Raw genomic sequence first — 27,354 nt, 5'->3', positions numbered from 1 at the left:
TAAGAGCTGTGCTACTGGAAATTATCAAAACCCCCTCTCTCTGTTGATTTGTATTTACAGTGTAACTACACACATTCACTTCAAATCCCTTAAAAACCACAACCTCCTGCACTGACAGACTCCTTAGGTGGACGTCTTGTCGTCAAGTGAGGTGGACTATGTCAAAACATTATTATAAAGGTCATTCCATCATTTCAAAGTTTATCTTTTTAAGTCTAAAAGATAAATCTCACAGTACTGCCTACTGTAAGGAAGCGATGATCAGGCTTAAACGTTTGTTGTCACTTTCTGCAAGATGATATCAGCACTATTTCCAGGAGATGTTTTCATATCAAGTCATGCCATAGCACGCAACACTAGTTCAAGTTCCATAATAAGTAGTTACTGTTATCACTGCCATCATCTTCCTCATCGCTCCTGTTCAGCAGTAATAATTAATATTGCTTGTGATTAAAACGATTTACATCAACTCATGATGATCAAAGAAATCATCTATTTAAAAAATACAGGTGGCTAATGGAGTTACTGCACTATTTTGACCAGTGTGCATTTACAGTAATGGCGGAAAAAACAATACACACATCAGATACATGTATATGGTATCTATATTTATTTATATATTTCAAGCAAGTTTGACAGGTTCAAAAGTGAAGGCACATTTTTCAAAGGCCGTCATAAATACATGTCAAAGTTTTAGCTCAAACATTTATTTTCATTCAAAGATAGTTGGGTGAAACACTGCAAACCAGGCAGCCCAATTGCTATCTGCCTGGTTATATTCTTTATTTTCCCAACACAAACTCAAAAAGCTTAAACTCAGTTGAGGGAAACATTATACAGTTCTGGAATAAGGCATTACTTGGTCTGGAATTTAGAAAGAACTTCCAATGTCAAGGTACCAGATCACCCTGTAAAAATAATAGTGTGCAAAAGGCACAATGACTTAGGTATACTCCTTAAACTGGCCTATCCTCTCAATATCCTCTCCTAATCAAAATCAATAAGTGCAAATGATTTTTTTAATATCAAATAATAATAAATGATAAATGACATACACTGAAAATAGGAAAATAATTCTCCTTTATTCAGTCTATTAATATTCTAACTTATACAAATAAGGCATCTGTAAAGTTTCATAGCAAACATACTGTACAGTATAAGGATACCCTTTGTTCTGTGCATGAAACAGAACAATCTTGACAAATAATTTGAATTCACTACTAACAGCTACTTCTGTTTTCAGAAAACTGAGTGAGCCAAGCTCTCTGTGAGAGGCTTTGAGGATCCACTCATGCCATCAAGGCAATGTTGCCTTTCCTTTTGACAATAATATGATTTAATCCTAAGTATCCCAGGAGAAATCATTCTATATGGAAGCAGGCTGATGAAGGTTGCACTTTGCATGCCTGTAAAATCATTTCCAGTGGCCAACAGCCAACTCTTCAACCAAGCAGGAAAAATTGTTCCCTATTGACACATCTCTTAATAGATCTAATTGACCAGTCAAAGACATTCTCTTGAGCAAAGCAATCCACATAAGTGGAAAGTTAAGCCCCCCTTTTAATTTTCCAGTTCTTATTTTTTCAATTTGATCACATGATGGAAAAGCTAGAGCTCAGGCCAGACAAATGGGAAGAGAGGATGCCCATCCATGTTTTCGTGGCTTCTTCCAAATCAGGGTTGCAGGGGAACCAGAAGCAAGCAATAGGCGCAAGCAAGGTACACCCTAGACATAATGCCAGTCTATCGCTGGGCAGTTGCACAGGCACAAACTCGCCTTAGGGCCAACTTTCACAGAAGTCAATTAACCTACCAGAATGCTTTTGTAGGAGGAAACCAGAGCACCAGAGGAAATGCATGCAAACACAAGTAGAACATACTAACTCCATGCTGAAAGCATCCCAAGTCTGGAATTGGACCCAGGCCCCCAGCACTGTGAGGCAGCAATGCTAACCAATGTGCCACCCAGATGCCCATCCATTACCGTTTACTCCATATGCATGTTGAAAACTGCCCTAGATAAATAGATCAAAAGCTGTTTGGATTTAAACACTGCTAATTAAAGAAGCCACTATTCTCACTATCAAAGTCCTATGAAATTCAATGATGAATTAGTTCATTGAAGTACAAGGAAAATGTTACATTAGGAAATAAGTTGTTATTTTTCTGTCTCTTGGATAGTTGTTTGTTTTTAGAATTATACACCAACTTTTCAAACTGTACATGAAGATTTTTAGAAAAAAAATACCCTGACTGAAACAAGGTAGAAAGCTGTCCTCAAAATGATAAAATGCAACCTAACCTAACTGAGGTTTATAGTAGTGGGCTTTGTAGTTATCCATCCAATACCAATCAATTCAGTAGAGGCCAGATGTGATTAAGGACTGTCCACAGACCTATGTCAAGCCATTCGAGTTAGTAGGCCAGACACTGTCTCTTTTCCTTCTGAAACAGAAATTACAAAGCAATACCCAAGCATGGTGACAGGGTTCACTCTCATACAGGATGGGATATCTTTCAAGCAATCATGTTAAACCGAGGTCCTTCACTAGCTAGAGACATTAAGGCTCCATTCAGAAGAGCCTGGGGTGTTAATGATGAATATACAGTCAAATCCAGAAACAAATTAAAATCTATGATAAAATGTACAGATCTAATATCTTGTGCATCTAAAATCTCTCACATTTTAACTAAATATATTATTGATTCTGGGATAAAGAAAACAAGACATCTCCACTCATTTCGCTTGCCTTCGCTGAATGTTTAGTGATAATACTTCCATGCAGTGCAGCAAGGTTTCCCCTTCTTTTCAATAAAAAAATATAGAAACCCTGATCATCTCTAAACATCATTCAATAAAGGTAAGCCACTGTGGATCCTCCACTTCACGCTGTATTAAACTATGAAACATTCTGGCATCGTGCTTGTAGTCCTGGTAGGGCTAATAAACCAGTATTATTTAATTTGAGGTAAATCTCTGTTACCTGTACCCCAAGGGAGGCTTTAGTCTCCAGAATTATCGCAAGCAGTATCTGCCATCAAAAGTGCTGCCAAACGTTTTTCTATTATCCACCTGCCAATTCATTCCTGGCAATTACTTTCAGCAATTTAACAGTAATTCGGGATTTTTAGGAAAGAAAAAGACTTTTTCAATTTAAATCCTCCATCTCAGAAAATTGAGATTGAGGATTTAAATAATGATTACAGCATGTGTAGAATAAATATCAATAATGTCTTCAATTTTCTTACCAATATGGCAATATGGTTGTAATCTTTACAGCTAAGTTACACACAGAAATTCACTAACAATTTCCAAATGTAAACCCATCCTCAGTCCCAAGTCACACAAAGGCCAGTACAATGGCTCCCAGAAGATATAAATAGGAGCTTTATTTAACTTATTTCAATACAAGTTAACTTTTTACACAAGAACGCAGGATATGATAATGTACATCCCACAACATTATATGAATGATCTCAACCTGGTGTCATCTTATTCTACAGCACTACATATACCACACTTACAGCTCAACAATTTCAATTATTTTATTCTTTAAAGGTGCTTGCAATCCTCCCGATGTTTTCTGCTCTAAACATTGAAAGTAATGTGGTGAATTATTACTTTCAGAAAATTACAGTGGAGTATGGAATAGAGGTCAGGGATGTTAATTTACTAACACTATTGTTCATGTACTGCAGCATCATCCCATGGCCAAATATCCATGTGCTTCAGCTAAATCTGAAAATAAACAGCCAAGATAAGAATTCTGAAGATTTTGTGCAACTCTCTCATTGTTTTTCATAATTGAGAAAATACAATGTCATTATTCACTGAAACGATTCACATTATTTCAAAACTGAAATGTTTTGTTCAAAAGACAAGGTACAGTATATTAAGATTTACACATGGTATTGTAAGCTAAAGGGTATTAGAAAATGCAATATATAATTGAAGATACTTTTTAAAAATCACATATTGCTTTAGTTTGATGCCCAGATTGAGCAGCATTTTTGTTTAAGAGATTAACATTTATTAAATCAGGAAGGTGCATATTTTAACAGAAAACGTAGGAAGGCTGCAAACACATTTGAGAAACTGGAGTGTATGAACAGCATGAGAATATGTAAATCCCTTTCTTCTCACTTTTTCCTTATCATTTAAGGCAACCTGCTGATTCAGGTTGAATGAATCACAGGGAAGTATACATAAACAAAGAAAACAAACTTGCTTACAATAGCTAATATAATCATATGGCTTCTCTAGCCTTAAATATGACAATTGGAATTTTGTTCAACATTTTAGATTTAACAGTGATGAAGTGAACACATGATGTAGCCCACTGCTAGCCATATTGTGCTTCACTATTAGTTAAATTCACCAAACCAACTGGTAAACTGTTTTATGATCATGGCTGTATTTCATGTTACAGAATTCAAATTACAGTATATATTAAAAACTCCTACTGGATCCTTCTAACAGAAATATTAAGGCATGCCAACAAGATGCATTAGGTTGAATATTCTTTCAGAAAAGTACACATTTGAATGCTACAATACACATGATTAGAAATAACATCGTTTGGAAAAAAGAAACTGAAAAATCCAAAGTATAAAAAAAAATATTAACTCTTAAGATATGAACAGAAAGATGAGACATTTAGCTCACAACCAAGGGGTTGCAGGTTCTGTTTATTTGAATGATTATTACCTGAGCAGATAACTGCACTTAAAGTTTAGGAGATATATATTCCATACATTAAAAAAAGCTTCATTTTCTTTTTTTGCAGCATGACAAACTGTTAACCACTTATCCATATAGTTTTGTAGTGTTATGCATTTCAGTGATGATTTTTCATTTTTCTCAAATTTTTCATTTTCAAGTCACACAGTTTTCATGCAAAACATACATAACTACATAACACTTGATGACATTTTCAATGGTTTATCAGCTAGAGTATAAAAAAATCTATTTGTATTAAAGCCAGGCTTCCGCTATTTAAGAGCTGTCTTTATTGACATATATTGGTTGAGATGCCCTGACATTAATCATTAATCACCTGAGCAGACCACAGGAATGATATAATTAGATAAACACAGGGATTTACATGATCTGCTTTCTCCTACAGTCCTGAACATCATGATACTCATCACAAAGGACAGAGAGCAACTGATGTCACAATTAGAAGACTACACTAAAGACAGCTTTTGTCTGACCTTTCTGTTCAAAACAATGAAAGGAAATAGTAAGACTAAATATTAGTAAAAAAAACAACATATAGCACACCATTTACAAAACAAACCTGTGGTTGAAGAGAAAAATAAACCATGTGTATTCAGTTTTGACATCTAATTTTAAAAGATGCCTTAATTCTATGGAAAACAGAATTACCCTGCCTTCCCTGTGAAGCTTAACTTATAAATAACTTGTCACGAAAGTTCTGAAAAGAAAGAGAAAGAAAACCAGATACACACACATTACCTATGCATGGTACAAGGGGGAAACAGAGACTCAAGAAAGAGCTTTGGGTAGGAGTGAGGGGCTGCACCAGGTGAGAGGCTGAACAGGTTGGCACATTGGTCAATCAGGTAAAAGGTAGGAAAGGTGATCTCTGGAGAGATTAAAATTCATATCCAACCAGCCAGCTGCAGTTTCAACACAACGATAGCTGCAAGACAACAAAACACATGTTTTACTCACATATTTAATAAAAGCAGCAGTTCATACAGTGGAAGAGTATACGCTTCATGACAAAGTAAAAAAAAATCTTTGATTCTGTAGAACTGTTTGCAGTTGTATGTCATCACACCACCAATGCACTGCTTTTTTTCTTGAAACAGATACTTTATTCTGATACCCTTACTTACTTTCAAATGAGAAATACAGAAATTAAAAAAGAAAACATTTTGTTACAAAAAACCTATAATCATTACAAACTGAGTCTAAGCATCTGCTGTTTACAATAATGATTTCTTGCTTGTTAGAATAATACATTATTATTATTATTATTATTATTATTATTAGATGAGTTTGAATTTACAGAGCTTCCTCAAATGTGATTATTAAGCTACTGTGTATATTTCTGAAGTTCTGAAAAAAGTTATAAAAAATAAGAATGACAATTTATGTGCTAGATCTGGTAATGCTTGGCAGTATATGTCTTTACATCCCAACAAGTCTTGATTGCGTGCCATCAACATGGAATGTTTTTATCGATCCCAGCTGGCTGTACTTGGCAAAAACTTTGTCATGACTCATTTCATGGCCATCATTGCTAAATAGCATGTTTTCCTATGTGCTGTGGTTTAAGCAATTACACATAAGAGGCTAATCTATCACAAAAACTAACCTATACTGTGAAATTCCAAACTGATTCCTCCATAAGAAGAACGATTAGGAACCTTCTCTACAACATCAAACACCAAGAGAGATTGAAAAAGACACTGTAGTTTCTTTTTTTAAAAACTGAAAGTCCATAACTATAACAAATACTCAGATTTTGGGGTCTGTTCAACACAAGCTGTTGAAATTCATTTAGATGCTATGGTAAATTTGTGATTTTTAAATAATTTTATTACAATATCTGCAGTAGAAAATTACAGCATTATAAACTTATGCATAATACTTAAATATTAGGCAGAGGCTTGTCCCATCAAATAACGCAAACTTGAGTTTCCTATACTTTTTTTTGCATGTAAACCCATACTACTGGTCAAATTGACTTCCATAATGGATTTTGCCAAGATATTCATATGTATATTTCAAGGCATTTGCCAATCAGTGCATGCTCCTATTTGTCATATGTAACTTCTGAATACATAAAGCAAGATATCTTAAGATTGACAGTGACAGGGGTCATTTAATCCTTGCATTTATATTGCATCTTTCATCCAGAATGACCCAAAAGCACATAAAATACGGAAGGGAACTCAATTCATCCACAGCTGAAGTGCAGAGATTGCATGCCAGCAGCTCCACTGTATAGCAGGCGAGTTGGAGAAGAGAGATATTCCTTCACCACTTGAATTTAGGAGGAACCTTAAACAGGCCAGATTGTGCATACCCACAAAAGAACTGCTCTAAGTTCACACCCCATATGTTGATGACTTACTCTGTGACTCTTCTGTTGCTGCCAACATTTGGTATTTATTCCTGAACCTCTAAATTCATGACATTCCCTTTAACTGCTCCCTAATGTAAGACAACATGAGGATTTTCAAAGAAATATTACTACAACACACCTCATTTTTATTTGCTCACAGTGGCACTGATCCAAACACACTTTTAGTGTTTGCATTTCATATTCAGAACACCCGGCCAATATTATGAATGCATAAAAAGTGAAAAGAATTCTGTACATCAGAATGAATTGTTTCATGTATTTCGTTTCCTTCAGCGCAGTGTATTATTTTTCCAAAATTGATTACAATTGTCAGTTTCTTTGTAAGCATAACATTCAGGGAGTCATTTTTGGCTCCTTGACTGTAATATCTTTTGAAAAAGAAATTGGAATTCACTTTTGGGCTGGAAATGCCTTTCAGCACCTTCCAATGATTTGTCTAAAAATCATGTGAAATTATTTGTGCCAGATAGAAGTCCAGAATTATCCTTTTTAAAATGCAAAATTATAGTTTCTTTGATAGAAAAACGTCTGCTTGGTAGTACAGTAAGTACTTCGGAAGGTCTTGTGGTGTGGATTAAAAAAAAAAGCTAACAGCTCCCCCCCCCCTTTGTTCTGAATTAGTTAATGCCAATATGTTTTTTAGCTTCTGCTCTGTGATTTATGCTTGTCTAGGAAGGCGCTGATATTTGTTTTCAAGACTGATTTTGAAACTACATAGATACTTTAAAACACAAAAGCCTGGTAAAAATGTAAAACACCCAGAACAAAGCAGAATAATGACAGGTATGTTTTGCAGATGAAACACTAGAAATAGAAGCATTTTGGACTGGAGACAAACCTTCTGTGTGGAGCTAGTATGTTCTCCCTTGTTTATATGAGTTTTCTTCTTGGTGATCTGGTTTCCTTCCAGATCACCAAGACATGCCTGCTGGTAGGTGAAGTGGTGTCTCTAAATGGCCCTTGGGTGTGCATGTCCAGGGTGTAACCCCACCTTATACCCAGTATATGCAAAGTTAAGACTCCAGCACTCCACAACTTTCTTTTGGATGAAGTGGCTTTGGATAATGGGTGGATTTAATTCATTGCAAAAGTAAGCAGTATACTGTATGCTTAAACATAGCATACTTAAGTGCAACTTACAAAAATGCTAAATTCATCAAAATGAAAAGAATTGTTATACAAAACATCAGTTAAGTTTGCATTTACGCATGGTTTGTCTAAGCTTGTTGAATAAAGCCAGTTATACTTTCAAAGATCTCCTGCATACAATTGTTATTCAACATGTGATTCATTTAGAAACTTCAAAGATTTGGGGTTTAAGATACATCAGTTCCTTTCTCGTCAAACTTGACAACTCTCAAAATATCCTTATATAAAATATTTTTAAAAGTCTTATCATGTTTTGACAGCAATTATCTTATTTAACCCCTAATCTGTTTTAGTTGAACTGAACATTTTATGTCACTGATAATCTCTCATGGTTCTTGTACTGAAAATTCCATTAAAATACGGACAAAACACAGATTACTGCAGTGTATCATCTGAATTCAAGTGTTAGGGGGATTTGTGCCTGCTGGAAGGACATAAAAGCTTTTAGGCATCTCAAAGCAGATACAAAATACCTCAAACTTCCTTTACTTAGTGGATTATACATGTCATGACTGTATGCATTCTAACACCTATATCTGATACAGTAATGTTATTTGGAAATGTTAATCAAAGGAAGAGACTTTGATTTAAATGTTCACCTTTGGTAACTTTTATCTTCCTGCGCCAGTGCTTCTGTCTTCATAGATGGTGATTTCAACCTGAAGAACACATTGTTAAGGAAACATTTCACCTTGAGTACTGAAGCCTCTTAAATCATTTTAAAGAAATGAAACAAGTACAATGTGGTGATACAACATTGTATGCTTTGTCCTAAGTGCCTTCTTGAGTAAGCAGCTGACAATGCATTATATGAACACTGTCAAAGAACCATTGTTTCATTCATAATTTAAAGTTGCTGTATCTGACCAGGTAGTTAAGTGCTTAAATGTTACAAGTATCAAAAATAAAGTGCATGAAGTTTAATCTTCTACACTAACAGGTGATTATGATGAACTGCAATCACAGAAACAGAGTGATGGTGAACTACAGCACATGACAGATAGGTAGATACACAGTATTCCAGAAAGGCAGGAAAGAAACAAGAGGGATATCTTTAGCACTATAAATTCAAATCTGTATTCAGACACCCAAGCGTCTCTTCTCGTCTGTGTGTCTCATGGAGGGCAAAAATGGGGTATGCAAAAAGATAAATTCCTAACACAAGAAATTGGATATGGCCAATAAAGTTATCTTAAAGTGATCTTAAATGAACCTAGATTGGTCAGAGATATAACATAAAATTCATAATGAACTATAACTCAACATTGTCTAATTAAAGTAGGAACATATGTGTAAAAGAAGAAGTGTTTTTGTAGGCAAACTTTTCTCACATAGAAGCTCAGCAGCAGAAAGTAAAATGGTACATATGACAAACGACTGCTTTTATACTCAGCTCGGACCACTTACAAGAAGGAATGTCCTTAATGATCTTAAACAATCAATGAATGAATGAGAAATCCAGACGTGAGAAAACCAGAAGGGAACTGTGATCATAATGGAGTATTCTTTGAAGTGTACTTTTTAACTGTACAGGTAGAGTCATAAACAAAGGTTTACAATTTCAGGAAAGCAGAATATAAAGGAATGACTAAGACCTTAAAGAAAGTAGAACAGGACAGGATGGATATGAAATCAGTGGAGAATGAATAGAAACAGTTTAAGAATGGAAACTTGAAATTTTACTTCTATTATGCTTGGAATTATGGAAACAATTGTAAGAACTAAACTAGATGAATTTACGTGTCGCCTTATGATTCTGACAGTCTGAACATATATAGAAAAGCCAAGTCATATTTAATTTACTAGTTCTTAAAACAGGCAACAACAGTTGCTTGTTCAAAGAACTAGTAAATTAAATAAGACTTGAGAAGTAATCCTCATAAAGATGAATTCACAAATTGCAGATAGCAGGCATTCAAGGAAATGCATGTGCTTGGATGAAGAAATTGTTAATGCATAGAAAACAGTACGGATAAAAAATGTTAAAACTAGGGAGATGTCTGAGAGCCACTCTTCTTCCTAATTATATCAATTACTTAGATTTTAGTATGCTTCAATTTGACAAGATTGCTGATTATAAAAAATAAGAGGATTAGAAAACAGTAGAAGCTGCAAAGGAAATTCAAAAAGCCTTAAACAGAATACAAGATTGGCCAATCATCATACATTTAATTTAGAAAAATGCAGAAAATAACATTCAGGCGGCAAAACAAATTTTATGACATAAAATGGGAAATGGGAAACAATGAGCTTAAAGAAGCTGCTTATGAAAAAGATTTCAGTGTCTACACCATTTAAATCTTCTAGACAGTGTGGAAACACAATAAGGTAAACAATGTTAGGATAAGTAAATAAAAGTGTAGAATGTAAAGATGCATTACAATTGTACAATGTACGTACAAGACCTCATTGAAAAATACTGTATACAATTTTGATTACTGCATTACAAAAAGATATTACTGCTACGTAGACAATCCAGATACATTTCCCAGATTACAGAATGTCTTACTGACAAGATAAAAGTACTGAACATTTTAAGTTGTGAACAGAGAAGGCTTTTAGAGAACCTCAATCATGTATTCCCAATTTTCAAAAGGCAGGGTGCAAAGTCATCCCAATGGATATCTTCAAAATCAACAGTGAAAAACAACCCAGAAGACAAGTGGAAACTATGACTTAGTGCATTCAAAATGGAAAACAGGAGGTACTTTTTGGTACCTGGGCTTCTTTCCACAAAACAGCTGGATGAATCCCCAGATGAATTACTTACTAGCAATTAAATGAGACAAATGGGCCAAATGACCTCCTATCCTAGGATTTGTAACTGTCTATATATTATTATGTTTCTTGCTGCTCTCAAGATTCTGAAACAACCTGATAGTGTGAATAGATAATGCATGAACTGGACAAAGTGAATCCTTCTTGTATTTCCAACTTGTTAATAAACAATAACTCATTATCTCAGAACAATACATTGTCAAAGATATTATCATGTTTGTAAATGTTGCCTTAAGTATCTGGGATAACACAATATGCCTGAATTTTTACATTTTTAGCACAGAAAATATCTCAATATATCCAGTTTGTGCCTGATACCTGACAGAGCAAATAGAATATCAGAGATGAAACAAAACATACAGTACTCAGGGACTCTCTGCTTTACTCACTGGGTGAACATGGCCAGGACTGGCAACTGACAAAGATGTCCTCATGAATTACCCAGTTACCCATGAAGGCCAATAAAATAATACATCAGAAAACTTGGCCACAGCTGTGAACAGTTTCAGCAATACTCAGCAAAGCCGGCACTACTGCAATTAATCTGGATGTCAAGTGTACCACACACTTGTAGAGAAATGCATTTAAAGAGCTTTCGTTGATTTTATGCAGATGAAACATATTAATTTTGTTTTCCTTCTATTACTACATGGTCCCCACTTCCCATTCTCCCTCTCCTTAGCAATCAAGCAACCAGAGGATCTCTGGTTTCCATTAAAATTGTTATCCCTATAACTTGGCTACACAGATCTCAAATAGCGAAGCATTACTTAACACTACATTCAATCTGACACATATTGTGTCTGTAATATAATTATCACGCAATCCCAAGAGTTGCTGTGAAGAAAGAAAAGAATTTTAACAGAACTAGTTGAAATTTTTTTCTATTATTGCCATAAATGTAATCATCCATAATAAAAAACTGCAGGTGATTTTCAGCACATGTATTCACTATTTGAAAACCAAATATTTTTTCCTGTGTTCTGGAAGGGCTTCCTGGTAAAATCTGTTGAGCTATATTGAGTCATTTGGTCTGCATCTTCCATTTGCGTTTCCATCTCACTGTTGAGTTGTTTCAAGATACTTTAGTGCTTCTGGATACACTTTTACCAGTTTCCCTTTACTTACAACTTCCCATATTCACCTTTTGAACATTAAGCAGTTTTAGTTTAAGATTACAAAATTCTTCGATTGAGGTCTTAATTAATTTAGCAGTCGGTTTTATGTATTGCATATTCACAAGCACAACGTTATTTACACAACTCTATATTGTAGCATATTCCTGTAAACAGTTGAAGACAAAACTGCACAGAAGACTATGCAGTACATTGTCTAAGCCGTCTAATCACAAAGGAGTGATCAAGGCTTTTGGTTCAAGCACTGGCACTGCCACTGGCTCCCCATTTCCTACCTTGAGCCTGTTACTTAATTCTTTGTGCTCCATCCTTGGGATGAGACATAAAACATGTGCCTAGTAAAAATGGCAGCATCTGATGATGTGTATTTCACCCTTCATCTCTGTTTGTTGCTATGGATGAAACCATCTGCTAATCCTTAATTTTTACTAATAATGCTGAAAGAATTAGACATGCATTCTCTATTCTGTCTCAGTTGCGTTTCTTTTGGCATGACAATGTGAATGACCCCCCACTAGTCTCCCCACATCCCTACCCTCACAGAATGGAAACAATTTCTGCACACCAAACATGGCCAGAGCCAAAGATGAGTCACTCAAAATGACGCAGTGGTTCATTTTAGTGAGGTGCAGCATGAATGATCATGTTCTGACAAGGACTAGCTGCAGTGATAAATTAAAGGATACTACTCGCAGTCCTCGCTCTATAGGGTCTGTGAGAAGCAGGCCGCGGGGTGCGTAGATCTTGTCGTTCTGTTCTTGGATGTACTTGGCAATCTTCTTCAGAACCTTCAAGAGAAACGGAAATTTGTTATAAACAGCCTTTCCTTCTAGTCTACACTGTCCCTAATTATTGAGAGGAAATGGGAGATCTTCTCTTGGAGGCCTTTTATTTTTAGGTAACTTTACCCGACCACGTTCATGTATCCCTATTTATTACATATCGTGTCGAGTTCCTCCAATGTGGATTTAATGCATCACTTACATTTATATGTTCTTCTCACCTTACACGTAAACGTTTTCTACATAAAACTGATGCTAGCTTGGCCTGTCAAGAACAAATTAATCTCCATATTTCTAAATGGCTGAAATGTAAAAAGTATGGGTCTGTACCTCCAGAAATTAATTACAACTACAGTCTAATTTGTCACTGCCTATAAAACAAAATGGAAAACCAGTGCTTGGTTCCTTAATAATACAATGTTCATGACATCAACCTTTTCAACTTTCAAAGGATTAGTGTTCTAAATCCACATTTATTTAAAACAAAACACACAGCTTCTACATCCACAGTAGTAAACAAATTCCCATATAGCAGATTTTTGATAGTGAAGTAAAAGGTCTAATGCATGCTATTCACTCACTTGTCATATTTTTATTAAAATAATAAAAGTGAACTTTATTTATTTTAAGAAATACTGCAATTACGAATGTTAAGTATCTAGTATATGAAGGTACACTGCTTTGAAAAATCAACACTAAAAAACATTTGTTTTAAAACTGAAGTTAGTGTACCTTGTTTAACTTTGAGTAAGTGGACACTAGTTTTTTATTCCTAGTCAGTTTTTTATTCCTTAGAAACATATAGTGCTCTCTTTGCAATTCGTATGAAGGGTAACAGTGGCACTAAGGAAAGATCACTTATATTGATGCCAGTTTAGCATGCCATTAACTATACTCCTATTTTTGCATGAGCATAGGCTGGTCACAATCTGTTGTAGGTAAACATACCACATTTTTAATAACCCTTTAATTAATATGGTAAGTCAACTTAGAACAAGTAACTGATTACTTGATAACAATGGTGACCTCAGCAGTATCATGTATACAGCAGGTGTTTTAATGGAGCTATCCAAGTGATACATTAGTCACACTTACAATGCCAGTGCCCCACTCTGGATTTGAACACACAACACTCCAGATATAAGTCCAAATCCCTAATCATTACCCCTAAACTGCTGCATAATATTCATATATTGTCTGCACTGAAAAGTGTTTTTATCCCAACCCACGAAAGGGTCACAAAGTACATATTGTTAATATGCAAAGCTAGAAACACACGTCATATCAGCACACATGTATACCAGAAGAAACATTATGCCAAACTTTTAAGTCACGGCTAGACCAAGATTGTAAGTATTAACTTTTCTCCTTTATAAATTAATCATTGTGTTAAGTCACCATTAAACAGATGGTGTCCAATAATACTCCATTTTCTCAAAGGAGCTCTGAAATCACATTTGGATAAAATGCAAGGATGAAAATGTGGAGAAAAGAAGAAAAAAATAATCACAAAAGACTAAGCATCCAGATTAATTAAACCTTGGTTGAAAATGTTTATAAGGAAATCTGATGCTTCCAAAATCCAGATTTAGGTCTTAATTCTTGACACCCACGTCGTCAATATCCACCCACCTGCTAGTAATAGCCTTTTAAAGGTGGAGGGTTTTCAGTTACAGCAGCCTCTAAATTGCTTAATATTAGACCCCCATTAAGAATCCAGGCTGCAGTAATGCTGGTTATCTTTCCATCAGCATGTTGTCAATCATTTGAAACCAAGACGACATCTGGGAGGTAGCCAAGAGCAACGTCTGGACTCAGTGTTGTACTCCAGTGCACCTCCCACAACCTGACCGCCATGAGAGAAACGTGATAGGTCAGGTCTCTGCTAACAAGCCAATCACTGAAAGATCTTTGCATTGCCCAGACTGGATGACTACTCATGAATAAAGAGCTTCTGTGCCCAGCCTCTGGCAACTGGCACTGTGAGACCAGAACAATCTGTGTATCACCACTCCCTACGAAAGTTCATTCCAGTTTCAGCTTAAATGTCGTCTTAAATTTTAATGAGGAGGACAATGGATTGTCAAGGTCTATGTTGCACATTAAATGTCTTGCTGGCAAAACGGTACACTCAAGCATCTGATTTCTTGACAGGATATTTTTAGTGAACATGGCTTCAAAAGAAAATAAAGCCCAGGTCTTTTTTATGCAGAACATCTAAATTTGTTTTATAAATTTAAGGTCCATCTATGAGTTTGAGACGTACGCTTTGGGTCTTACAATTCATCCAACAACTCACGGAGAAAACAAGAAATTACATACCATAATTTTCTAGGACTTTCATAACATTTTGTTATGGTGGCACATATCTAAAAAAGCGAATTGGTAAATCTATAAGTATTTGAAATAGAAACAGAAAGATCTTTCATTTTAATAAAATACGGCATCTACTTTTCTACTTTCGCAATGGGAGAGGTAAAATATTAGGAAAGGTTTTAAATAAATCTAAAAGAGGATCCAACAAAACAATTACAACATAACTACCATTATGACTACAATATAAATGTATGTAAAAAATATATATTTTTTAAAATAAATGCAGTTATTTTTGAACATATGACATATGTAAATTCATTACATTGACTAACATTTGTCTTTGGAGGTTATTCTTGCTGATGATTAACATTATAAAATGTTTCAGCAAAGGAGTTCAAAGGACCTGTGCCATTCCACAGACCAGAAGGTGTGAAACTAAACAGGACTCGGCACTACTGCTGACAAGTCCATCTGAGGTGATATTCATACCTCCTTATTCTGTCATTCCTATGAACATTATTGAGCCCTGGGCCTCGTGTGGTCATCATGCCTGCAACGAATAACTTTTTAAGCGAACGACAGTGTGCTGACTTCATCCAGCCTCCAACATACCAATGGGATGAAAATATTGTTTTCTTGATAAACAGGGTAGATTAGTTCCTTTCTGTGTTCTCCCTTCTTGATTTTAACCAGGCTTGACATGATGTCATTTGTATGATACGCTTCTTGGTTCATAACACAAAACTACTTCATGCTTTTTAAATCTCTGAAATTTGTGCAGTGGTAAATCTCTAGCACAGCTGCACCTACCTTTTCGTAATGTGTCTCTATGCAGAGGAAGATAGTGTAGGCTGTGAGGCAGGCCAGACAGCCCTCCAGGTATGACTGGCCTCCTAGTTTTTCTGCCTCAGCATACAGATTATTCAGTGTTCTTACTGTCTCCTCAAACTGCTGCTTGTCAATCTAAAAATCACACAAAGCACCCATCAAAACATCACAATGGAAACAATGCATACACTGGAATGCAAGGAGTAAACTACATTTAGTAGAACCAAATCTGATCTACACTATATACAGACTAAGATAAGGTTCATGGTTCCATCTTAAACCTTTTCTTTTATACTTATATTCAGGAATCCATTTTTAAACAAAATATGTTATATACTCCCATGCCTTTAATAAAAATGCTGATCTGTATGAAACATAAGAGAAGAGGAGCATTGAGATATGTTACATTTACTTTAATTTGATTACACTGAGAACCATTTGAAAGTTAGGCATTTCACAACAAATGCCAACAAATTCTTTTCTTTTTTCTTTTTTTGGGGGTAACAATACAGGTCAGATGACAGCAATTCAAGAATCAAAAAACAAGATGCTGTATTGAAATAATCCCACACTGGCTGTGAAATAATGAGGATGCCTTGGCAGTTTCTTCACTGCATGTTTTCACTTTATTCTTTGTGTTTTGGCAAAGCTGTTAAAATATTTTTAGGGGAGGGAGAAAGGGGTTTTACAGTGTACTGGCTTGCTTGTAAAGAAAAAAAACAGAGTTCTTATCAACAAAGAAGTGATTGTTTTACTGAAATTGATTCAAAGAGCATCATGGCACAGACACTGAAGAACACAAGGATAAAATAATCGCTTCCGCGCTTGCTTGGGAAATAAAAGCCTGGAAAATTAAAACCAGTAATTTTCTTTTGCTTCAAGTAATGCCAACATTTGGGATGAGACGTTGGCTAAAGGAATTGACATTTTAAGATATGAACCTTTGGGAGTGTTTTGACTGGGTGTTAGTTGTAGTCTCCTCTTTTGATCTGTGTGAACGCTGCTGCCGCAATATAAGAGGAGCATTTCTGGAATCTACAAATCAGAAAGATGCACCAGTTTTCCTTGGCTTCTTAAGAACTCGGGGCTTAAACTGAATATTTGAATCCAGAATACTTACGAAGAATAAAGAAAAAATAAGTTTTCAAAGTGTACACAATGCCAGCAAATAATATAAAGTCTGTGCTCATAACTTATGTATAAAACAATCATAAAATAAAATTTTAATGTTTCATCAAAACCATTCCATAACATTTAAATGATCACTAATAATCAAAAATGTTAAATTTTCACAATGAGCTCCAAAGTCACAGCAAAGACTACTGCTTATTGATTAGGGTGCTGCGGTGGCTTTGTGGCTAAGGACTTGTGCCTGTGGCTGGAAGGTTGCAGGTTTATATCTTGTGGCCGGCAGAGGAATCCTACTCCGTTTTGCCCCAACTGCTCCAGGGGCGCCGTATAAATGGCTGACCCTGCACTCTGACCCCAAGCTTCTCTCCCTGTCTGTGTGTCTAATGGAGAGCAAGTTAGGGTTTGCAAAAAGACAAATTCTTAATACAAGAAATTGTATATGGCCAGTAAAGTGATCTTATCTTATATGAACTACGTTTTGGGACATTTTGATATTGGTAGGAATGAGAACTTTTCTAAAACTATCATGGCTACTTAAGTGTGTGAAAATGTAAACAAAATTAATATACTGTAGATGCAAGAGTGTTAAGTGAATTTAATCTTTTCTATATTTATTACAGCTTCAATAGCGATCATATAAACACTACATATTTGCCTTTACTTCTGGCAACACATTTTGATGATGGAAGCTCCCCCTCTTGTTTAATAAAGCATATAAATAAAAGAACATTATATCAAAGATTACAAAACTAAACAAAAACATGAATGCCAGCTGAAGAGACGAGTGGGTGTCAACTCAAGGTCCAGGATGTTGCAACCAAATGTTTTTTAAATTTTAATCAAAAACTGGTTTCTATTACATCCCATTTTTAACTTGCACTTCTAGACTTTTGCCTGTGGTAGGTATTTTAAGTCATGTTATTGTTTTATCTATTCATTTTTAAATGTTTAAAAGAAGTCCTACAGTGGTGACATTTCTGCAAAGTGAAGAAAGTCCAGACTAGACAGCCTTCTGGTTTCCTCTCCATTTGTGCTCTCAGGTATTAATCAAAACTCAAGCCATATTTTACCTTAATTAATTCAAAATACTGTAGATTCACTGTTCTTATAAGGAGCAGAAATAAGTTAAAAGATACAGGTTCAGCTAGTAATAGTCTTATATGTGCAAACTGAACACAGAAAATAAAAAAAACATTGTATGGTTTTTAGTATGTTTAGAGTTTTTGAGCTTGATTTAAAAATTCATAGACTATTGTGCTTGTAAGCAGATGAGATCTCTGACGGCTGCCATGAATATTCTGACAGCCCTTGTTGCTTTTGCTGGACTTGTGCCAGTGGGTTTCAACTCAAAAATTTACTTCAGGTTAAAGTAATTTATTTCTACAAAGATCAAATGAGACAGGACCAAAAAAAAATATTAAGGTAAAAATCTGCAAACACTAAACTTATCCAATGGAAAACTAATCTTTTAAGATTCCAAAGTACATTAGTTCTTAAGAGAGGACTTGAAAACACCATACTGTAAAATGACCTTAATATGTAATGTATAACGGTTAAGAATATTTTAGGATGGAGTCCTACATTTGGGAATGAAAAGTACTTGCAATGGTGTGTACAGGAAAAATAACCTTTTCTTAGAGAAAAATGCAGCTATATTAATGCTTCCTGTTTGCAATACTGTTTTAGGTCTGTGTACAGTTCTCGGGGTTCATTTTTCTATGCTGTTGAACAGTACTTGTCAAACAACTCTAGAAACTCATCATTTAAACACTGAGCAGGTATCCCTGCAGCCCTTATGTGAACTTCCCCAATATTGCTCTCCTTCTGGAGAGACCACCCACACAGGGGATGGGAACAGCGTTTCATGTTTTATCTTTGCTAGTGCTGAAGAATACAGATCTTCTAATATTTAATAATATGCACTGAGGACCTGCGTCTAACCCTTTTGATTCCTTTGAAGGCAGTTCTAAGCTTTTGCATTATCATATGTACTCATCAGATGGCACTGCCTTGGCTGGAATTACCAATCTCCAAGACATGGGAATTTTTCAATTTTGTCAGCTTTTCTTCTATTAATTGCTCAAGGTATATGAAAGTTTTCTGCTTTATCTATTTTAACTACATATTTTTAGAACTGTTTTCTGTGTTCCTTAGTTCCTGAAATATCCTGCTTTGTATATACTGTTGCCAAGATATTTAGCAAACAGTGCTCCATCTGTCCCTGACTTGTCCGATAAACTGGTGCTCCTTAATACAGCACTCTAAACAACTCTGAAAAGGTACTCATTTAATGATGTACAGATGTAGGTGGGTGTTACGCTGCATCAAGCAGTCCCATAATGAGCATTCTTGGTATTACAAAAGTTCAGTTAATTCAACTTATGAATTTATAGCAAGTTGCTATATCAGTCTGCAACTCACAACTGGCAGCTCACTAAAGCTAAACAGGTGTGAGCATGGTCAGTACCTGGATGGGAGACCTCCTGAGAAAGCTAAGGTTGCTTCTTAAAAATGGTGTTAGTGAGACCTGCAGGGAGCGCTCACACTTCAGTCTGTGTGGGTCCTAATGCCCCAGTATTGTGATGGGGACACTATACTATAACATGATGCCGTCCTTCAGATGAGCCATAAACCGGGGTCCTTACTCTCCGTGGTCATAAAAAATTCCAGGGCACTTCTCGAAAAGAGTAGGGGTGTCCTGGACAAATTTCCCTCTGGCCTTTACCAATCATGGCATCCTAATAAACCCCATTTATGAATTGGCTTCATTACTCTGTTCTCGTCCCCATTGAGAGTCAAAATGTGGTGAGCATAATGTGCATAATTTGGCTGCCGTTGCATCATCAAGGTGGGTGCTACAGATTGGTGGTGGTGGTGGTTGTGGTGGAGGGGAGTCCTCATTACCTGTAAAGGGCTTTGAGTGGGGTGTTCAGAAAAGCACTACTTAAGTGTAAGGATTATTATAGTTTCAGACAGTTGGTTATTGAAGCAATACCAAAACAAAAGAAATTCTGAAATCCACCACATTATATAAACTCATCTTTTAGTTAGAACATAAGAACATAAAGGTTACAATCAAGAAGAGGCCATTTAGCTCATCTAACCCATTTGGTAGTTAACTGATCCAAGGATCTCCTCCAGCCAATCCTTGAAAGAAGGTAGGGTATCGGCTTCAGAAACATGGCTGGGTAGCACTCCTATTCTTCCTGTGTCCGTGTGGCTTTTCACTGGGTAATATACATTCCATCCAAGGTGACGTTCTGCCTTGAGCTCTGTACATACTGGGTTAGACTGTGGCTCAATGTGACTGTCTGAGGATAAAGTGGTTACTGTAAATTGAAGAATGGATGTTTATTTTTCTAAATGCCTTCTTGATTTGCAGTTTGTTTTACATACATGCTCATAACACAATGATTAGTCTTTTCCTACCCTGTTCTCCAGCTCAGTGGGAAACTTGGTCTGAAACTGGCACAGGGTGCCATTCGTGTAGTCCCTCTGGATGAACACCTTGGCAGCAATGGCTGCTTGTTGCCTCATGTCCTGCAGACTGTGAGTCTGAAAAAGCAAAAAGAGCAGTGAGCATCTTATAAGATGAGAGTTCATCTGATTAGTCAGTAGAGTGCGATGACGAGGGGCCACCAGAATACTGACGAGACATCCAAGAGCAATGCCAGTGTGTAGAAGAGGCACTGTAAGGATGTGAACTTAGAATATAAGCATAATGTATTTATTTTTAGGTATAGGAACTGTGAATTGCTTACTTTCATTGCCTTTTGAAGGACAAACGAAGGAATTCAAATTCTTAAAAGTGTAACTGCTCGAACACTGAAACCATTCTTTGTTTGTGTACAGACTGAAATTCAATCCGTCTTTCAAGTGGCCTAGGCCAGATGGTAAACATAATAGATCTATCTTAATTATAAAACACACCTAGGCCAGGATTCCTAGGATTTCCTAGGATTAAGTCTATGGGCTATATTAGAGATGAACTGGATTTTCATATTGTGTGCCATCTCCTTCCCATTACAAAAAAAAAGGCTCTTCATACAGTTTCGCAGTCTCATTCTTCTCTGTACATTCAATATTTTTACTTTTTGTGGAGCACTCTCTAACTTTGTACTGAAGGAATTACATACACCACTTAAAAGCTAGTGATGTACAAATTGATTGAAATTAATCAATTTCACCAATAAAATTGTTTAATTTACATATACTTGTATCAGAGAACAGAACTGAAGATCTTTTTGTAGGTTTATTCTTTTATTGGTCATGCCTCTACTTATCAAGTACTTAATCCTTTTAAAGTTCTTGCCAAATACATTGATTAATTTATCATAGTTATACTAGAGCCAGACTCCATGTTCACTATACGCTTTCTAAGTTTCTATGTTTAATGAAATTGCTGTGAAAAAATGCAGACTTGAAACGAGTCTCTGTAAAGAAGTCAGTAGATTAAAAAAATAGTCTTGCCAGGCAACTACTTGGTACTCTCTCACTGTTTGTTTACAAGGGGGAATGCAAAGAAGAAAAATTCAACCACCCAGCATTTCTGCTCATTAGTGCAGTCATCTTGTAACCGTGTTATTGTCAAGATTAAAGTTTTCATGCTTGTTCTCTTGTAATCAGTGGTCTATTTGAAGAAGACAGCTTACCATACAAACACAAGATCCACAGCTAGGTACAACAAAGGACAATTCGCTTACATTGCACCCAAACAGCCTCAAGCACTTACAACCCAGAAACTATACCGCAATCCTAAAATCTAAAAGAGGGCTGCTAAAATAAAACTTTTAACAATTGATTTAAAAAGCCTAAAAAACTGCAGGGATGTGTTGTGTACTTATAGAACAGAATATTTAATCTCCACCACTTAACACATTCTGCGGGTATTCAGATAATAACATAGTCCAGTGTTATTTGGAATGTGGGGTTCTTCCTAATGTAATCTCTCCATAAACCTAACTTTTCTGATTGAACATGCTTAAGGAATTTCAAAGGTTGGTTAAAGCTGATGATTTCCAAAATGCCTCCTTCTTTTGTAATCTCTCATGTGCAATTCAACAAAATGGAATATCGCTTGGGGACAGTACAAGAGACTATATATATATAAATAAAGCTGTATACACCTTAACTACTTCCTAGTAAAAAAAACGGCTTCATATTACAATGAGTAAGAGGTTACATCTGACTAACAGTAGAGTACGGAGGAAATCTAAGCTAAATCAACACAAATACTCAGAAAAACCATGATCCCATCACAGCAAATCTTCTAATGTCTGGCCATAGGGAGCTACAGTTACCAGGAAACTAGAAGGAGCACTGAACAGCCACTGACTCACAAAGCAATTCAAGACTCAACACTGTCTGGTCTTTGCACTGACGCATACAAAGGAATACCTAGGGAAGCCAGCTCCTGTTCGGGAGCTGTTCACCTAGACGAGGGTTCCATTTAGAGCACAGGTTGGATCCTCAGATCCAGAGATCACAAGTTTCAAATTTGGCCTATGGATTCCTCAATAGAATTTCAAGGATTATTTCAACCTTAATCATTGAACTGAATTTCAATGACAAAGTTATGCCTACAAGGTTAAGTTGGTTTGAATTCAAGCAAGGTTTCCATGATTTTCAGCATAGCACCAACTCTCTAATTAAAAAGAATCCATTCACATCCAGATGCCCAGTAAAGATTACAGCAGGGATCCATTTCTTACAACTTGCCCACTGAGGTCAATTCTTCAAAGCACAGTTTAGGTACTAAAACCCAGAGATCCTTGGTTCAAAATTTGAACAACATAATATGATTTACCACTTCACTCAGGATTCGCCAAAACAGCAGCACACAACTGGGGTTGGGTGGATTTGGCTTTCCACATAACATGCAAGTCCTGAAGCTTTGTCACCCAAAGTAGGCTCCACAGCTGAAACATTGTGTTTTCTTTCTTCTCTTTTCAGCATAGAATAAACCTTAAGTTGTTGCTTTGCAGTCCTGTAGCTTGCCAAGCACCTGAGAAATCAATGTTATTTTAGCAATTTGCATCCGTAAAACAACCAGATGCCTCTCTGACACTATAGGTTCACAGTTTTAATAAGAATTAGATGACCTGACAAGTGCCCTCTAAAGAGGATGCAGGCACCATCTTCAATACTCCTGCACTAAGTAGGATGAAGTGATGAACTGCAATTAATAACTTCCAAAAATGAGGAAACATTTTTTTTTCAAGGTCAAGACCTTATCAAGCAAATCTCTCTTAAATATTTCAATCAGACAAATTTTGAAATAGCTTAAGTAGGTAGCTGCATCAGCATGTGTAGGCTGCAAAGGAACAAGTAAAGGTTTATTCCATGCTGTAAAGAGAAGAAAATAAACAACGTTTCAGCTGTGGAGCCTTCTTTAGGCGTCAAATTATGGAATGCTCATTTATGCTGAAGTCACTACAGAAACTCACTATAAACCTGAATGAAACAATAATGTGATACAGTAGATTAACAATAGCACCAGTTGACCCAAGTACTGGAAAGATTGCAAACATAAGCAGGCCATTTGATCTAGCTAAGGATATCACGCAGCTTTTTCTTGAAAAAAAAAAACAGAACACTGGCTAAGACAATATGGCTGGTAGCTTGAAATTCACACAATCCTTTGTGCAAAGTAATTGCACATGTTCTCAGTTTTACATACACTTTGCTTTAGTTTCCATTTGTTCCCCATGGTTCATCTTTTACTGTTGATTCTGACTAAATCCATAAGGTTGACTTTGTGGAAGAGTTTTGAGGAACTCTTTTCAAGGCTAAAAAGAATCGAGATATTTTATCTTGTCTCCTTAAGACATTCCTTAGATCTCAGAAATGTTCCTAGCTGCTCTTCTCTAAATGGATTCTGAAGCAGCAAGATCCTTTTTTTGCACTGTGAGGACCAAAACTGAACACAATATTTTAAAAGGAAAGACTTTCATCTCTGTAACCTTAAACGGGCTTTGAATTCTACTGCATGATGCCACGTCACTGTAACTGTTTATTTTTACAAAAATAAAACAATATCAACAATGGTGCTTTTATCCAAGTATGTACTGGAAAAGCCTTACAAAGAGACTTTAAGAAAGCATACAATGTGTCAGTGTATTGAGTTAAGATCTAGTACATCTAATTTTACATGTCTGAAGACTGGAATTACATTATATCTAAAAACAGGCAAAGAATTTAAGAGTTTTTCCTCTAATACAATTCCAGCGTTGAAATTCGCAGCACACATTTAAAACCACATTTAGTAGAATCCATACATTTACAGTACATGCCCCCCTGTAGCGTTTCTACATTGTGCGTAATCTAAGCCTGCAATCATGACACTTTCAAACAGTACTTTGAGAATATATTCTCAAATATTTGAGATATTGAGAATCTGCGCACAACCCATCCCAACTGATTAAGCTACAAAATATTGTTAAATGTAAATAATCTATTAGATTTTCCAAGAAAATACGAAGATTCTCAAATGTGTAAGTATTCAAAATATTTTCTATGATAAACGGAAATGAATTCAGGTTCTAACAATTAGTCAGAAAATTCAGAAAATCATTGTAATGGTCTTCATTACATTCAAAGTGGTTTAATTTGACTTCAGAGTTATTGCATCAGTCTCTGCAGATTTAGATATTGAATTTCAAGCCACGACTAACACAGTGATACACTGCATCAAATCAACCATGAAGACCAAGGTCCTTTCCAAACAAGTGAAGAATAAAGTAGAAGAAAAGATCAGGAACGTTTTACCCAAAAAATCAAAGTTGCTGGTAATCACAAAGTGGAATGAGTTTCATATCATTGGACCTAAGTTATACTGGTTAGAGATGCTACTTTGAGATGAACACTGACTTTAAATGGTTTACAAACTTCTGTGTATGAACACCAATGTCACATATTGACAATATACCAGATTCTATATAAAGCTGTCCTGTATTGGTGAGTGACAAGAAAGATATTACAGAAAAAAGTCTGCAACAATGACCCCGAGTTGAATCAGAAAATATATAGCAAAACTTGAAGATTGTGCTCCATCAACAATCCCCAGTAATACTGTCAAACTGTAGCAATTTTTCTCAAAGAGTGGGAAAACAGGACCGAACAAAGCAGTCAAGACTTATCCAAAAAGTCATGTCAACAATTACTTCTGAAGCTGCTTCCAGCAAGTACTGACTTAGGAGAGTCTGAGCACTTCTGCACTAGTTTTTTAATGTGTGTATTTTCTTTGAATTTTTACACACATTTTGCTGACAAAGCCTTTCTTTGTACATTATTCTGATATAACAGGGTTAAGTTTGATCATCACATGCTATTTTTCCACGATTACATAGCTCCCAGAGAGTGCCTATTAATAAACTGCTGCTTGTGCAGGATACCACAGATACCTCAGTTTCAGATTTTCCCCACTAACATTGATATATATGGTATCTGCACACATTAAGAAGCTTGCTAAGCAAGTCATTATGCTTTAGCAAGCACTTAAATGTGTCTATCTAAATGCCAGAAGAAAGTATTGGTCAGGCCAATTATGCACCACAGAGTATACAGGATTAATAAAAATGCTTTGGCCAAGATCTCATGTCAGTCAATACAACTTTAGTCACTGACTCATCAGTATTACCTTTGCTGAAGCTGAGTGACGACAAAGAGCATAATGAACAAGGCAGACGTCCTGTCCATTGCCAGAGAGGATGTAACACAATCTGTATAATACTGCAATAGACCTTTGTTCCAATTCACAAGAGACATTTTAAGATTAAGGAGAAGATAGTGTCACAAAACTATCCCATCTAGAATACGGCAATGATTCATGATGTTTGTTGTTAAGACATAATTAAAAACTGTAAATCACAAGAATTAGACATTCACTGTACATTATTAAAATATATGTTCATTTTAAAATATTTCATTCTTATTGACTGATTTTGTTTGTGGACAGATAAGAGAACTGACATAAAAAAAACAATGTATAATCTTTAATCAAACTGAAACAAAAACCCCACAACACTTCAACTAGCTAAAAATAAAATAGCGCGGATTGTAACTAATCGAAAAGAAAAAAAAAACACCTGTAAACATTTAAGCAGGTTTTAATTTGTCCTACTAATACATTCACGATTTTTCTTCAATTCTTCCATACTTAAATGTCCTGTAGCAGGTACTTTTAAAATAAGACAATTTTAGACTTAGTCGATTGAATCAATATTTTTTAAAAAACAAACGGTTCCTTTGTTTAAATGCGTTTAGCTTTTAGTACATTGTTAATTTAGCTTCACTTTTCGGCTCCTCATTCATACTTCCCAGTTACTCGACTCATTTAAAAACGTTAGTTGTCTAAAGAAGAAATGCATTTAAAAATTCTGTTATTACCCTCCGAGTAAATACATTTAAACAATGACGTAGGTTAAAGCATGCATTTAACACTATAAAATCCTGTCCATTTGTTTTGATTAAATACTATCAAGAAGAAACACGGCGGATTCTCTCTTGGACAAAGCAGTTACTGAAGAGCTGTGTTGAACTGATGGCAGACAGCTTTTGTCTTAATGAAATATCCTAACCAACCTTCCTTACAATAATTTATAGGAGCTGAACAGTAAAGTTGTAGATTGTTACAGAAACTGTCAGTGTTTTTTTCCCCACCTTATCGATTACAAGATTTGTGCTTTGTGTTTTCAAAAGCAAGTAACATTGTAAACACGCTGGAGCACAAAACGCTGTACTGACACATCACACCAAAACATTAACATGTCACATGGATATTTTAAAAATATACTGTATCTTTAAGGGTTTCTCTATTTTTTTTATTCGCAACCGTTCTAACCAAATAAAATAAACTAAGAACAAAATTAGAACCCTCCCTTACCTCCGCCATGTTGAAACCCCTTTAATTTCTTACTTCCGTACTTCCGCCTTGACTGGTGCACTTACATTACAAGTCCGACTGAAAATGCTATTTTTGGAATTTGAAAAACATGTTCCGGTTGAAGGCCATTATTTTATTAACTCTTTTTTTTCAGCAACTGTACAGAATTTAAATTTACTAATGAATTTATTTCGTTTCAGTCTTGTTCCTAAGAGTGGCTTATTTCTTAA

The 27,354-nt window shown here is 35.7% G+C and overlaps 1 protein-coding gene across 1 annotated transcript; it reads right to left on the bottom strand.

The window, feature by feature from the left end:
- Window positions 1-587: 587 nt before the first annotated feature.
- Window positions 588-27,264, bottom strand: golga7 (golgin A7). Its single transcript, XM_088624485.1, has 6 exons — window positions 27,125-27,264; window positions 20,671-20,796; window positions 16,093-16,245; window positions 12,871-12,972; window positions 8,870-8,929; window positions 588-5,666 (listed from the first exon to the last, which is right to left on the bottom strand). Exons 1-5 carry the CDS (start codon window positions 27,131-27,133, stop codon window positions 8,882-8,884), a joined length of 438 nt encoding a protein of 145 aa, XP_088480611.1. The 5' UTR covers window positions 27,134-27,264; the 3' UTR covers window positions 588-5,666; window positions 8,870-8,881.
- Between the last annotated feature and the right edge of the window lie 90 nt (window positions 27,265-27,354).

The sequence above is a fragment of the Lepisosteus platostomus genome, chromosome 3 (genome assembly GCF_059453375.1).
Source record: "Lepisosteus platostomus isolate fLepPlt1 chromosome 3, fLepPlt1.hap1, whole genome shotgun sequence".
In the NCBI taxonomy this organism is placed as follows: domain Eukaryota; kingdom Metazoa; phylum Chordata; class Actinopteri; order Semionotiformes; family Lepisosteidae; genus Lepisosteus; species Lepisosteus platostomus.
This window is presented reverse-complemented; position numbering and strand designations above follow the sequence as displayed.